General features: G+C 43.9%; 1 protein-coding gene across 4 annotated transcripts in view; it reads left to right on the top strand.

Moving 5' to 3' along the window:
* KIT (KIT proto-oncogene, receptor tyrosine kinase) overlaps positions 1-16,363 on the top strand; it is an 85,183-nt gene that overhangs the window by 25,616 nt on the left and 43,204 nt on the right. For all 4 annotated transcript variants that reach the window (XM_059671005.1, XM_059671012.1, XM_059671021.1 and 1 more), the window contains exons 2-3: positions 12,374-12,643; positions 15,777-16,058. In XM_059671005.1, the coding sequence (XP_059526988.1) occupies positions 12,374-12,643; positions 15,777-16,058 (552 nt within the window). The remainder of the gene's footprint in view (positions 1-12,373; positions 12,644-15,776; positions 16,059-16,363) is intronic.

The following is a 16,363-nucleotide window of genomic DNA, read 5'->3' as shown; positions in this document are numbered from 1 at the left end:
CAAATGCAAATGCTACAGGAAAGGTGTGCTCAACACAGGTGATTTATTAGCATTGGGTTTGTCCATGTGGTTAAAGCAGAAAATAGAGGGCCTGACTTGGTCCCCAGGAGGAAACCACTCTCAGTAGCAGAGGCAGGAAGGGCCCAAACCACAGGTGAATCCACCCAAGCTGAAAACCCACAGAAAGGTGAGCCGGCGAGAAGGTGGGGTGGGGGTGGCGCCGCCTGACCCTGCCTCCCCCGAGAAGGCCACCCCATTTGCTGTGGGACATCCCTTTCTGGTACCAGGGAGCCTGGTGCACCCACTCTTCCTCCAGTGTCCGTGGGAAATGTGGTTCCCCTAGCTGCTTTGTGCCACTCATGCTTTCCTGAAAAGAGTAGGTCCAAAGGAGGAGGGCCTTAAAAAATGGTACACCCCCCCCCCCCCAGCCTTTGATGCCTTTGAGTCAATTGGCTCGTGCACCTCATGGCCGCATTCATCAGACCTTAGGAGCTTCCAGGCAGGCCTTCTCTGCCAGTCACCTCTCTGTCCCCGCTTCCGGTTCCTTTCTTCTTTACTGTTCTCCCTGGCTGCCTGCCTCTGTGGATGTTCATCTCCCAACTCTTCATCCGAACCCCTGTGTGCACCACCCGTGTCTTCCCCTCTGCCATTAGCCCACAGCCTTCCTTGATCACTGATTCCAAGAGCCCCCCCACCGCTTCCTCCTCCTCCTTCTCCTCCCCTCCACTCTCCTCCCCTCCTCCTGTTCCCCACAACTCGCCCGGAAGTTGCTGTCTCCAACAGTACATGTAGTCAAGCTCCTCTCCCACATCCTACAACCTGCAATACCATCAGAGGCTCTGCTGTGGTTGGTGTGGGGCGGGGCGGGGCGGGGCATGGCTGGGACATTGGCCATTCTAGTGTGCAACCAGGGATGCGAGTGAGAGATGTCAGTTACCTGACTGTCCCTCCTCACTACTGTCAGTGACAACCCTCCTGTGTGCTTAAGACTTGGGGGCTGGTTCTCTGTCCGTTTCTGCTCCCCTGCCTGCCGCCACGTCTTCAGAGGTTCCGCAGTCCATGTAAAAGGCCCTCTGCACCATCTAGCCTGGAATTTCCTGGTTCTCATTGCCCTCTCCACCCTACTGTAGCCACCTTGGGCCATGTCTTTTCCTTCTCTGCCCCTTTATCCTTCACATTCTTCACTCCCTCCCTGAGTGACTTCATGGACAGCCCCCATTACCCGCTGTGAGTATGTCTGCAGTCCTGGCCTCCCTTGTACCGCCTTCTCCCCCCAGCCCTAGATGCTTCCAGCACCTTCCAGTTGCCATCCACTGGTCCACATGTCTCTACATTTGTTTTTCCTCCTCCAATCTGTTGGCACTCATCTCCCCATCACATAAGCAAAAAACAAGGATCTCTTTCCTCCTCCTCCTCCTTTCTTTTCATTGCCCAGATCCAGCCCATCCCGGGGCCCCCTATTCACCTAGTAACCACCCATCTCTGCTCTCGGTCCCCACACCTCTGGCTTATGCTGTCATTCGCTCTTGTCTGGATCTAGCTGTCCTTGTCTCAAGTTCAGCCTGTCAGTACTATCCTTCACTGCTTCCAGAGGGCCTCCCCACAACATACATCAGTAGATCCCCGTCAGACAGGTTCACCCCCTTACATGACAGAGGTGCCACTGTGGTCCTGCCCTTAGTGCCTCCTGGCCTCACACTTCTGTGCTGTCTCGATTCTGAGGGATGCTGGGACCTTAGGGTGCTGTGTTATTAGCTCTCGTGGTCCCTCCCACCCAACAGACCTTTCTCTCCCTCTGCCCCAAGCTTGGCCAGGTCATACCATTTTCTACTTTGAGCTCTAGGAATGCTTTTCTGAACCCTCTTCCTGCCCACCGCCTCTGCTTCATTGTGTGATCATTATCTGTGCCACGGTCTCCCCCGCTGGGCTGGGAGCCCCAGCTCTGTATTCCTGGTCCCAGCTCCACCCAGGCCAAATGGTAGGAGCTCGATTACCATGTCATCAATGAAAACCCTTTCAGAAGTGCTTGCTTTGTTACCGAGCCATCTCTCTCTGCCACTAATGACTAATGCTCCAGCTTTTATTTCTCTGTCCTTCCCTTCACTTCTGTCAATTAGTTCATAATCTTTACACCAACACCGCAATGTGCTTAAGGAGCTGCTTTTTCAAATACTTTTCTGCGGTGAAGTCTTTGTTATTTTGTGAAAAAAATTTTTTTAAAGCGACTTTCAAATGGCAGATCATTTACAATGGTATATTGCTTGAAACCGTAAACTGTCTCAAATATTGAAATGGATTTTGTATGATCATTAAATATCTGTACCTAATATCCTTATGAGGCCTGGCATGCAGATAGAACATTCCTTTCTTTTTAAAACACTAACTACAAATCGGTGTTGTACCAGGGAATTCTTCTCTTCAGGCCCCATCACCGGAGTATTGCAGTGGGTGACTTAAAATGCAGTGAGGAAATCATGTCAAATACCTATTATTTACCTCCTGTCTAAATTTGAGTATATTTTAATGAGTTCTACCCAGATAAGAACTTTAATCTCTGTATTGAAAGATTAAAGATACATCTGAACTCTCTCTTACCCAGAATCCTCTGGAAATAGAATTGTGAATCCAGATTCACATGATTCATTTAGGACTGTTCTCAAACTTGTCCATGGAGGCAGTGTTCAAGGCTGGAGGCAGTCGGGAGGTGGGTGATGTGTTTGAGAGTATGTGGTTGTAAGGTAGTTCTAGTTCTTTGAAAGCTCATGGTTTCTTCCCCACCCCACCCCCCTCAAAAATGCATTTGATTTTACTTTCTATTTTATGCTATATAATGTAATATAAAAGAATGTTTAACATTATTTGCCACTGACTGAAACTGACCTTTAAGAAAGTGAGTTAGAAACACCGTAGATCAGAGAAGCATGTTCTGTAAGATGATGTCCCAGAGGATCTTCCCCTATCCTGTACCGCACATTTCCTAGATGTAGTCATTCCCTCACGGAGCTCTTACTGGGCATGCTCTGTATTCCTGGTGTGTGAGGATTTGAGACTAGAGATGGATACAGACCTTGCTTTGGGTTATGAGAGCTCATAGTTGTGTGTGTGTGTGTGTGTGTGTGTGTGTGTTGTTGTTGTTTTTTTTGGGGGGGCGGCCCTTATAGTACCTGCTTTTCCTGAATCACTTACACCTACTGAGAACTTTGCCTTTGCCTCTCCCTACCTTGATTATACCTGCCAACAAGACACACGCAAACACGAAGTCTTCAGGCTCAGCTTTCACAGCCTCTCCCCTGGAGCTTTTTATGGTCCTTTCAGGCAGAATAGTCGCTGTCCCTTTGAGTCCTGGGGACATATTCATCAACTTTCAGCATTTTTATTTCATTTGCATTGGATTTGTCTTCTACACAAGGCTGCCCATCAGTGTCTAGTTCACTGCTGCAATAGATGCATGTTGAAGTGACAGACATGCATGGCTGTGGTGGCCTGGCCACACCACGGGGGTGTGGGGACCATCTGGGGTTCTCCACAGCATGGCTTCCTGCAGTGTGTGTGGGTGATCCAGAGTGGATTTACACCTCCCTGCCACTGGGCAAGAGCATTTTTAAGGACATGAGTAGTTTTCACTGAGCTCATAATCCTGTTTCCCCCAGCTTTATTCTATTTCCAGTATCATCTACTGTTGGAAAGCCTCATGGGTGTTGTGGGCAATTACTAGAATCCTTCCATCTTGCTTTTTTATCTAGTTTATTCCTATGGGGGTATAGAAGTATGTCAGAAACAGTAGGGTATACAAATCATTAGCTTTTTTATTACAAATTGTGGTTAAGCAGTACATGAACCAAAGAGTAGTTGAACTCCAATGGAGTTTACAGCTCCGCCTTAGTCACAGTTCTTGCTCTACTTCCCCAAAACTAGAGGAGGCCTCTCTATGTGGGTTTTCCTCCCCACCGTTATTTTGCTTGATTCCTTATATTTGTGTCCCAAGGACAAAAGGTTTTGAAATGACTTCCTTACTTTTAAACTCAGTTGTAAATCAGTCTTTGCAGCTTTAGGCGTTTGTGAAGGGTGTGAAGACTGGTGGTGGTGGGGGGGGGGGACTGCTGAGACTCTAGATTGCAGTAGTGGTTGGCGTGGTCCCGCCCCTACTGGAGGCGACTGGGAAGCACCCAGGCTCAAGCAGGTCGCTCCCACTTACACACGTCAGAGAACCTTCGACGGTCAGAAGCCCAGGCTGGACTATCAATTTGTCATTTAATCCACAGATCACAAGCAATAACAACACAGGCATACCTTGAATATTTTATTTTCACTTAAGAAAAGACAGATGAACAGCTGCGTTCTTTTTGATGGAGAAGTAAAACCTTTTCTTTGAGTTTTGGTTGTCTGAGTTTGGCTTTGACTGATGGGAGTTGTGAGCTGCCGTCCTCACCATACACCACACCCAAAATGCAAGGCCTGCAGTTTCTAATTTCAGTTTCCATAAATACAGTGCTTATGAAACACTTGGAAGGTAGGCTCCCCGTGTTTGTGAATTGGAGGCCCTCCCATAATCCTCAAATGTTTTACTCACATTTAATTGACAGTTGTCTTTTTTTTTTCAGTTGAGCCATCTTATAAAGTGTTTCTGAGTTATCAGAGACTTCACAGCTCTCCCCAATGCACACACTCATATTTCATCAATATTTAAAACATGTACTTAATTTATACTAGTATATAGTAGTGCCAAGTCGAACTTCCATAAACAGGTTTGAGAATAGAACGCAATGACTCAGATGGTGTGAGTAGAAAAGCAAAAGTGTAAAAAAGAGAACCTGATAGCCTTGAATGTTCAAAGTTTCCTGGACAGTAGTGGCCAGTGTGGTTTAAAACTTAGGTTATTGAGTTCAGCGGGTTAACAGCTCCTGCTAGAAATGGCGACTTTGTAGAAGGCGATAGAGAGATGGGAATGAAGATGCCATTCATGCCCCCTCAGAACTGCATGGAACAAATAAAAATGATGACAAATTTAAGTTTTACATGAGATGGTTTAAAACAAAGTTAGGGGCTCACAGAGGCTGATACTGGAGGTCAGAGTGATCCAATGAGAAAGAGCCAAGATAGCTGAGAAAGTTTGAGGCTTCACATGGGCCTTGAATTTTAAAAAGTGTTGGATTTTAAAATTTTGGCTTTTCAAAATTATGCTAAAATCTCCATAATATATATAAAAAGTACCATTTTAAGTGTCCAAGTCAGTGCCATTAAGTACATTCATGGTGTTGTGCAACTGTCACCACTATTCATTTCCAGAACTTTTTTTTGTCATTCCCAACAGAGACTCTATACCCTGTAAACTCTCTGTGCCTCCCTACCCCTAGCTCTTGGTAATCTCGATTCTATTTTCTGTTTCTGTTCATTTGCCTTCATATAAATTCCACTTCATATATGTGGAATCATACAATATTTGTCCTTGTGAGTCTGACTTATTTCACTTAGCATAATGTCTTCAAAGTATATTCATTTGTAGCATATGTCAGACTTTAATTCCTTTTTATGGCTGAATAATATTCTGGTGTATGCATATACCTTGTTTAGTTTATCCATTCATCTATCTGTGGAACTTGGGCTGTTTCTACCTTTTGGTTATTGTGAATATCCTATATAATAAAAGCATAGTATGCAAATTGTTCCCTTGACCAGGAGTTCTTCTGGGAATTTGACCAGGAGGTGGGGCCAGCCAGGGAAATGGAGGGAGCTAGGACCCTGCCAGTGCACAAATTTTGTGCACTGGGTCTCTAGTACTGCTATAAATATGGGTGTGCAAATACTTATTGGCATTCCTGCTTTCAATTCTTTTGGGTATGGTTGAATTTTATACTTGCGAAAGGCTCTGGAGGGTATGTCGACCTATAGCTTGAACTCTTATTATTAAAATTTTGCATTGTTGACTGGTCACAAGTGCCCCTTTCCTGCCTTGTTTTTGCTCTTTGAGTACAAGGACTGTCTTCTAGGTTCAGCACTGAGGAAGGTACCTGGATAAGTACTTTCTGAATAGTTCCTGGAGTTCCTAGCTCAGAGCCGTCATTGACTAGAGCTGGTCCCCAGAATGGTGGTGTTGTTTTGTTTTGTTTTGCTCATTAATTAATGTGTTCAGGGAACAGAAAACAACTTTTAATATTAGCCTTAGCCAAACATAATTAGGGAAGTACATTTTCTAATGCAGAGTCCTGAGGTAGGTAAAACCCAGTTTGACAAACATCTGTTGAGAACTTGCTGTTCTCAGACACATTTCAAAATGTGTAATTTCAGAGCAATTTCAAAACTCAGCTGGAATGCCTTATTGGTATTGAATTTTAAATATAATGAAGGTAGAAAGGTAAGTCTGTGTGTACACACACACACACACACACACACACACACACACCTTTTAACATGAATCTCCATAGTCTTTTTTATTTTTTTTTATTGTGAGAACATTATAACAATATTCAAGATAGTTTGGAAAAAAGAGAATAAATAATACCCACAGTCCCACTTTAACATAAGCTCTATTTTCATTTAAATAGTGTGAGTTTGAGGGTTGAACTTATACATAATTTATCTGGAAAATAAAACTATGAATGCTTATGGTGGTAATGATTTTAAAAAATTTATTTTTAAAAACGCACCCTAGGCATAAAGCATAAACTAGTGAGCTCAAATTTGGAAGCTCCTTTTTTGCAGGTATCCATGGTAGTATTGGCGGATGAATTCATCCAGTCCCTTTGCTCAGTGAAGGTGCAGAGTTGACCTCTGTCCTCTTTTGGAGCCAGGCCACTGGACAGTGGACATCTGTTACAGGGGCTGGGTGTTTAGGAACCTGACCTCCCTCAGTCTTCTAAATGTCAGGGATTGAAGGGAGTGTTTTTATGACTATGCAAAAGAGGGAAAGTACAATTTCGAATTCTTACTCTGAGGCCTCTAAGACTTGGGAGTAGGTAGATAAAGACAACTGTTGCGCATCAATGCAAACCATGTGGTTGATGGGGCTGGACATGGCGGTGGGATTTAGTGAGGACAGGTGATTGTGACCTGAAGTGGTGAGGGGACAACATCCATGAAGACTGGGCTATTCCAGATGACAGGGAGGTGAATTGGTAGAGCAGGCAGTTCCTCGGGCACAGGCAGGAAAATGAGAATGCCAAGGATAAGGAATGTTTGCAGAATCCACAGCCAGCATCCTAAGGGTCTGTCTTATTAGAGAGGCAGGTTGGATCCAGAGGGAACAGCTAGCAATGAATTTCAAGAAAGTGCTTTGTAAGCTGTACCTGATGTCAGTGTTAGCTGCTGTCTCTGGTAGGGTTTTTGAGACTTGGGGTGGGGTTGTTGAAAAGGTGGTGTTTTTAACATTGTATGCGGGAAACATGTTTACACCTTTTACGTATTTATACGTTCTACCAGTGTAGTAGAGCGCGGGACACGTTTATACACTAGCGGTAGAATGCGGGTAACGTATAAATACGTAAACTAAAGTTATCGTAATTTTACTGAACATTGCCGTTTGCGCAAAAAATTAGCAAAAATGGCCCCCGCCACCTGTTAGCGCGTGATAAAAACTACCTGCAAACAATGTGTTAACTGGTGGATCTCAGGGTTATGAAATAGAATGAGTTGGGGGTGGGGTAAGCAAGAGGCTGGAGTCATGGAGACCTTATAGGAGAGGATGTTACCTCTCTGTGAGGAGGTCCATGAATGGCTACTATGGGGTGGGGCAGCAGGGGTAGAAAGGATGTGCGGTAGACATTTCAAAGGAAAGCTTGCTGGGATTTGCTGCCAAGGAAGGTGGAAGTCAGGCAGGAATCCATTTGGGAAATGATGGAACCGTGCACATCCATAGGAAGTGAGTAAGTCAGGACTGATTGGAGGGATGTTAAGAGGTTCTGTTTTCAGAATAATTGTGCCAAATATTAATCATGTGCTTTCTATGTGCCCAAGCACAGCTCTGGGTGCTTTACATAACAGCCGTATGAAATAGGTGCTATTACTGCCCCTACTTTACAGATGAGGAAACTGAGGTAGAATTGATTAGTAACTTGCCCAAGTATTACACACTTAGTGGCAGAGCCAGGATGCAAATCTAGACAGTCTTAATTCAAGAGCCAAGCTCTTACCTAGTATGCTTTACTGCTTCTCTATAACAGCTAGCACTTACTAAAAACTGCTCAGTCCTGTGTCAAGATCCTTGCATGTATTTACTGCTTTTGGCTCCCAGAATAATTCCCAGGAGATGAAGGTATTTCATCATCATTTTTCAGATGCGGAAACTTGGACACAGAGATGTTGAGTGACCTACCTTAAGTCACACAGCTAGGCCTTGCCTATATTGGCATGGTAGGTCCCCAGAAGGCAGTCATATGTATTTGCCTGGATTGCAATATCTACATATGTCCTCAAGATTCAATCATGAGAAAATTGAATTGGTTGACATATTTGGGATATAAATTCTGTAGTAATTTTTGGATTGAACTTACTGTCAATGTCATTCATAATCACTTGGAACTACTCTTATTTTAAGGGGGGTAAATAATTGAAATGATAGTGTCTCTATTTATGGCTGTGCCTGTTTTCATTATTTAATACTCTGGATGACTTTGAAAATAATCCCAACCACTTCATTTCCATATTCTGACAGTTCCATTTAGATGTTGAGCCTACTGGGCTCCGGTCCGTTCTTGCCTCCAGCCTTGTATGTGTGTGGAGGGGACACACATACTCTGCACAGGAGCCATTTCCTCCAAGAACCTGCAGAAGTGATAAAAGCCCTCCCCTGCCTCCAGGGTGTTGTTTTTCTCTTGCCTAGCCCACCACACCCAGGGACCTTTACTTCTCTCTCCCTCACCCAGGTCACCCATGACTCAACCTTTTGTATTTTTAATTGCACTAGAACCTAGAACAGGGGTGGGCAACCTTTTTGTGAGTGTGTGCCAAAACCAGCAAAATCTCTGACTCAAAATTCTTCTGCGTGCCAACCCTAATTTTTTGAGAACATGTTACGCCTACTTGATATCTCTTAAGGTGTGCATATGTGAAGAACCTTGAAGAAATAATAAAATTCATTCGAGCGACAAAAATACAGTATATGATAATGAAAAATACATTTATTTTTTAATTTATACATGTACACTGATAGTCCGACAGAAAACTTTATGACTTCGTTTAATATTATCAGTGGGACTTTTGCTGCTGCATCACTGATGACAGAGATTTTACATCAGGTTTATATTTCGTGACCTTCAGAGATATGCACGAGCTACTACTTTCATCCGTCAGGCTACTCCTATTACGAGACTTAACAAAATTCATCACTGAGAACAAAGATTCACAAGCGTATGTGGATGAAACCAAAACACTGGTTGGATCTAGGAAGGCAGGGAGAGTTAAGGCAGAGGCATAGAAATTGCTCTTCCCCTCTCTTGTCAATCCATGTCTATGGTCTTTAAGATAACTTGTTATGTAAAATTATTTATCTAAGATGCACCTACACTGAATTTATCTGAAAAATAAAAAAGTCAATATTAAGAAAAAAAATTATAAATGGAAGATTATAAGAGAGGGTTTTGCGTGCCAGCAAAAGTTACTGGTGTGCCATGTTTGGCACGCATGCCAGGGGTTGCCCACCCCTGACCTAGAACCATGAATGTGTTCTTCCTCTGACACAGTCTATAGCACTTCTCATGTTGTTGGTGCTTAATAACATTTTTTATTATAATTGACCTTATTGCTATCTTCTTCAAATCAAGGCTGCTGAGTGTCTTCTGATGTGGGGTGTACTTTGTTTGAACTCATGGTTGTAAAGCACCCAAATGAAATATTTGTCTGGATAACAAACTGGTCTTGAGACTGGTCATCTGTAGACACCTGCAGGGGACAGTTTCAGCCTTTTGGAGCACATTCCGTGTGTCCCTCTTCATGGATCTTACTTTTTACCTTCAAATGTCAACAGGTCTTTGATGTTCTTTCAGTTTTAGCCTTTGACTACAGACCTGTTTCTCTGTTTCCTCTTGCTGTAGCTCTCCAACGAGAGGTCTGTACTTGCAGCCTTTAACCTTGGAGCAAACAAATTCCCACTCAACTGAAATTGTACTCTTGGATTTCCTGTGGTCTCTTCTAACCAAATTTAGGGACTTTTGTTCATGTTCGTTCCCTTTGATCTTATACAGCATCTGTCCTAGATCCACCTTTTCTTTGAAACCTCTTATCTGTTGCCTTCCTTGCATCTTTAGCCTTTCCCCTTTCTTTCTGGTGGTCTTTTTTTTTTTTTTGGGTCTCTCTTGACTCTTCTACACCCTCTTAGCTGGGAGCGCTCTCTAAGATTGGTACTCGGTGTGTTTCTCTTTGTTCCACAAACACTTTTCCTTGATTATCTGGCCCCAGTCTTTTAATTTTACACATTATTGCTCTGCTTCCACCACCTGAATTTCAAGTCATTGAGTGAGAAGTCTGTCTACTGCCCAGGTAGCGCCTGGGAACAGGTCTCTTGCCTCTCCTGTCCCAGTCCCTTTCTGACTGTCTCCATCTCCCTGCCCCAGCCATCCTGAACTTGCAGAGGGTTTCCTGGTATGGCTTTCTCTTGCTGCCTTTGCCTCCCTCCAGCCCCTTTCTCCGCCTTGGACTTGGACGGCTTTAACTCCTCCTTCAGAGCTCCGGTCCGTTCTTGTCTCCAGCCTTGTGTGTGTGTGGAGGGGACACACATACTCTGCACAGGAGCCATTCCCTCCAAGAACCTGCAGAAGTGACGAAAGCCCTCCCCTGCCCCCAGGGTGTTCTGATTTTCTCTTGCCTAGCCCACCACCCCCAGGGGCCTTTTCTTCCTTCTCTCTTCCTCGTCCAGGTCACCCATGACTCAACCTTTTGTGCTTTAATTGCACTATCACCTAGAACAGTGATGGCGAACCTATGGCACGCGTGTCAGAGGTGACACGCGAACTCATTTTTTTGGTTGATTTTTCTTTGTTAAATGGCATTTAAATCTATAAAATAAATATCAAAAATATAAGTCTTTGTTTTACTATGGTTGCACATATCAAAAAATTTCTATATGTGACACGGCACCAGGGTTTTTCAAAATGCTGACACGCGGAGCTCAAAAGGTTCGCCATCACTGACCTAGAACCATGAATGTGTTCTCCTCTGACAGTATATTTCATCTTCCTTTTGAGTCTCATATCCTTAATGTAGGTCCTTATCGCTTTTTCCTCCCTGAGGACCAGAGCTTTTCACCAATCTCCTTGAATCAAGGTGATGTTTGGTATCTCATTTATCTACTGAAAAACCTGTGAGGACTCTACATGGTCTCTGAGGTACATTCCTCGTATGTAAACCAGATGTCCAATGCTCTGGATGATCTGGTTCCATCCTACTTAGCCTGCTTAGTCTTACCTCACATGGTCTCCACTGTGTTCTCTTCTGCCTCCTCTTGATATTGTCAAGGTCCAGCCCATTTCTTACTTTTTCTTCAGCTTGTAGCTATGTTTCCCTTATTCTGACACTTGAGCAGTGTGTTGTAGCTCTGGAGTTAGGCCCACCTGTAGGGACCACTTCCATGGACTTTGTCCCAGCACCTAGCACGGTGCTTCTGCAGATTATGAGAGCACAATTAATGAACAGATGTTTGCATTTATGCAACAGGTGCATGAATGGATGAGTGAATTGGCTGCTGTGAATTTTCTAAGGTTCAGGCTTCATGTTCAGAGTCTGAAGTTTCCATCTTTAAACTACCAAAGAAACTTATCTAGACATTAGGTTGATTAGCCTGCAACCCAACATTTGCCATGAAGTATCTTGCGGTCTGATCTTTAAAATGGCATTTTTATTTTCTGCCTTATTGTTTGAAACTCGTAAACAGTTCTCCTTTTGATGACTATCACAATATAAGGAGAACTACATAGAAATAACTGAATTCACAAAGCTTTAAGAAAAAGCCAAGCTATGTCATGGTCATGTGCATTTTGCCAAAAAGAGTGACAGGCCAATGGTTGCTTTTTTACAGTGTGGGATTTTGTTTTTTGTTGTTGTTAAGCCGGGTGGGTATCTGAGTGTTAGCATCATCGCAGTGGCCCATATTCAGAAAGGAAACTTGACCCAGCTGTATGTTTGACCCAGAGAAGGCCTTGGCATCCAGCAAGTCTTGGCTTGTAACACCAAGTGTTACCTCAGGATTAATTGAGGGTTGCAGAAAATAACTTAATTTTCTAGAGGAACTTAAACTTTAAACAGAACTCTTTCTGACTATAAATAGCAGGGCAGCTTTGTCCTATTTTTATTGTACACAGAAGATGAAAATCAATATTGGAAGAGATGCTTTATTTCGCCAAGGAAAAAAAATCATACTCAACACAATTCCCATTTTTCTTGGCAGGCTCTTCTCAACCATCTGTGAGTCCAGGGGGACTGTCTGCACCATCCATCCATCCAGCAAAATCAGAGTTAATAGTCAGTGTTGGCGACGAGATTAGGCTGCTCTGCACCGATCCAGGATTTGTCAAATGGACTTTTGAGACCCTGGGTCAGCTGAGTGAGAAAACACACAATGAATGGATCACGGAGAAAGCAGAGGCCACCAATACAGGCAATTACACGTGCACCAACAAGGACGGCTTAAGCAGTTCCATTTATGTGTTTGTTAGAGGTAAATGCTCAGCTTTCTTTGATGCTGTGCTTCAGAGAACTGAATATCCTGTTCTTAATTATGGATGACATATCGATGACTAAGCTGTGGGTAAACCATTGCTGGCTGGATCAAGGAAGCCTAAACCAAATTTTTCTTTGCTAGTTTCTCCATCTTTTGATACCTAGTGGCTTTGGATATGATTCCAGCTGGAGGTCTGCAAGGCTGTGACGCTCTTCCTAATGAGATTACAGTATGGTCAGCCCGTTTGTCCTGGTGCTCTGGGTAAACCCTGAGAGTAAATTAGGCCCTTTGGGAAGGCTGCATTTTAATGCCTTGAGATCTCAGATACTCCCACGTAGTCAAAAACGCTTCAGGGAACGAAAGGTCTCCAAAGGCCTCCACGAGACCAACACTCGAAGAGAACTGACCCACTTTTAAGGGATAAACTCAGAAAAATAACTCAGTCAGCACAGCACCCCATGTCCTTCCTCGGTTCTTAATAGATGTCAGTTGATTCATTTGAAAAATGGTGACCTCTTAGAAACAAAAGAAAAATATGTTCATGGGTTTTCTGTAACTCATTTCCTGTGATGAAGTCAGTGATTCAGCTGTGTGTCTTTGTCAAGAGGAGGTTTGCGGGGGTGGGGGTGGGGGTGGGGGTGGGGGTGGGAGGTGAGTACCTTTTTGTGTTGATGTAAAAACTGCAGCACTTGAAGCTTAAGAGAGACAGTCAGGTTATAAAGAGACATACAGGCCCACTTCTAGTCCTGGGCTGTACCTGGAGTGGGGCTATCATTGATACAGGCCTGAGGAGGGGGCCTCATCCATGATATTGTGGAAGAATAATGAATACATTTATCCCAAATCATAAACCTGAGCAACCTCAAGAGTCTCGGTTCCTCCCTGCAACATTTAATAAGATCACCTACTCCAGTGGTCGGCAAACCTCGGCTCGCGAGCCACATGCGGCTCTTTGGCCCCTTGAGTGTGGCTCTTCCACAAAATACCACGTGCGGGCGCGCGCATACAGTGCGATTGAAACTTTGTGGCCCATGCGCAGAAGTCGGTTTTCGGCCTGGGCGAAACAAGTATACAAGACGAGTGTGGATGGGAGAGTTGGAAGGGGTCGACCTCAGCAAACGTACCTCAATCAGATTGAGGACGTTTTTAGCAAAGGCCAGCTTAGGGGTACCCTAAGTAAGTTAATAACAATGTACCTACCTATATAGTTTAAGTTTAAAAAATTTGGCTCTCAAAAGAAATTTCAATCGTTGTACTGTTGACATTTGGCTCTGCGGACTAATGAGTTTGCCGACCATTGACCTACTCTGTCTTCTTTACCTAATTGTCATTAGGGAGACAGAATGGTGCACATTCCAGCTTTATCAGGGTTAAATAAGATGACTCACATGGTCGCCATAAAGGGTGCCATGAAATTGACTCTGCCTCCCCTTAGCTTGTCTGTTGTCTTTCCTAGTTGGATGGCGGAAAGGAGTCCACATTGATAGTCCACAGCTCGGCCTCTGGACACAGCTCCATAGCTGTTGAGCCAACCTGTGCCCTGTTCTTTGACAGAGGTTCTCTGTGTTTTCCAGGTGGTAATAAGCATTCTGCTTATTAATAGGATGGGTAGACAACTGACTAAAAGGGGAAAACTGCTGAATTCGTCAAATCAGTCTCACAGAACTCACCAATTTTCTGTACAGGGGAAGTTGTCCTCCATAACTTAGAACTAGACTTAATTATTACTGGCTTAAGAAGTTTGGATACTTACATAATCGAGGTTACAGCAATGTAGAAAATAGGGGCATTGTTGTAAGGGCCAGACTCAAGCAGCTGAGAAAGAGTAGATGGAAAAATGACCAACACTGGCCTTAGACCATTGTTCACCCACCATGAAGAAATTTATTCACAAAATAAGTGAAAGGCTGAGAGCTACATAATTCATCTTAGAAAACTCTTTTTCAAAATTGGTCCAAATTAAATGGTAAGACGTATATTTCAGTTATATTAAATTGATTTTTGTGGACCATCTAATTTCCAGATTGGAAAGATAATAAAACACAAATCTGTTGGCCCGACTGTGTATCTATATTACCTGTAAACGGTGGCAGCATATGGTGGATACAGAATGAGGTCTGTCTGTGCTTATATGGGGTCCCAGTCTGCCTGAGGCTTCCCCAGTCCATCCGACCCCCTTTCACTCATAAAGGTTCTGATTTAGACAATAAAGTAGTTGCTACAGTATTCCTGAAACTCATAAACTCCCCTTGTGTGTTTGAAATTATTTTATTTCCAAAAGTTATACGTAACTTTTAAGGAGTTTGAATAGAGTGAGGCCCCATTGTTATTTGTACTGGGGTGGTCGGCTGATAGTTTTCTACATTCTATTCAGAAGCCAAAAGATCCTGGAGACTGGGAACTCTGGAAAGGGCCCTGCCAGAGGGGTTAGAGCAGGGGTGGGCAAACTTTTTGACTCGAGGGCCACAATGGGTTCTTAAACTGGACCGGAACAAAAGCATGGATGGAGTGTTTGTGTGAACTAATATAAATTCAAAGTAAACATCATTACATAAAAGGGTACGGTCTTTTTTTTTTTTTTTAGTTTTATTCATTTCAAACGGGCCGGATCCAGCCCGCGGGCCGTACTTTGCCCACGGCTGTGTTAGAGGAAGGATACCTTCCCCTGACCCTAATGGGTGTTAACAGACCGCTTACAGAGAAAGAGTGATGGTTATGATAAAATATGAGCGCACACATTTTGGTCTTGGTCAGAGCTGGGTTTGACTTCTGCCCAGCCATTTCCAGGCCACAACATTTTAGGAGAATCACTTTTTTGAGCCTTCAGTTTCTTCATCTATAAAAGGGGGAATGATAGTGCCCATCACGTAGGGGTATTTTGAGAATTAAATGAAATATATGGTGTGTAATGGTCCAAGCTTAGTGCCTTACACATGGAAAGTGTTTAATAAACATTAACTCTTACTTGTTAGTGTTATTTGGGTAAATCCTACTTTTGCCTGCAAAGAAAAGAATTCAGCAGCCATTTGATCCACTGGGAATGGTTGTTAGGAAAGGTAATGTTTTCGATCTTTGAAAAGTGTTTTTCGGTGCCTGTGACCAGATTCACTGATTTTTTTATATGTCACAGATCCTGCAAAGCTTTTCCTGATGGGCCTGTCCCTGTATGGGAAAGAAGGCAATGACACGCTGGTCCGCTGCCCTCTGACTGACCCAGACGTGTCCAATTACTCCCTCACGGGCTGCGAGGGGAAACCTCTTCCCAAGGACTTGACGTTCGTCGCTGATCCCAAGGCTGGCATCACCATCAGAAACGTGAAGCGCGAGTACCACCGGCTCTGCTTGCACTGCTCTGCGGACAGGAAGGGCAAGTCAGTGCTGTCGAAGAAATTCACCCTGAAAGTGAGGGCAGGTACGGGCCCTTGATGACTTCCTTCTGGGAGCCGGAACACCCGTTGATCGAAAGAGGACTTCTCTCTTCTCAGTGGTCCATCTTAGCATAGTCAGTCGGCAGCTGGCTCTTTAATTCCCCCAACTTGAAATAATGTCAGCGGCTTGTGAATTCTTTATTCCCTAGGGGACCAGCCCATGACTGCCTCCAGCTGGGTGTGTCTCCCAGAGATTGGCATTTAGACCATACTGGGGACAGTCATAAAACCTATTGACTTTAGGACATGCCAATTTCAAAATTGCGTGAAGTGTTCTTTCCAGGAGAAA

The sequence above is a fragment of the Myotis daubentonii genome, chromosome 1 (genome assembly GCF_963259705.1).
Source record: "Myotis daubentonii chromosome 1, mMyoDau2.1, whole genome shotgun sequence".
NCBI lineage: Eukaryota > Metazoa > Chordata > Mammalia > Chiroptera > Vespertilionidae > Myotis > Myotis daubentonii.
This window is presented reverse-complemented; position numbering and strand designations above follow the sequence as displayed.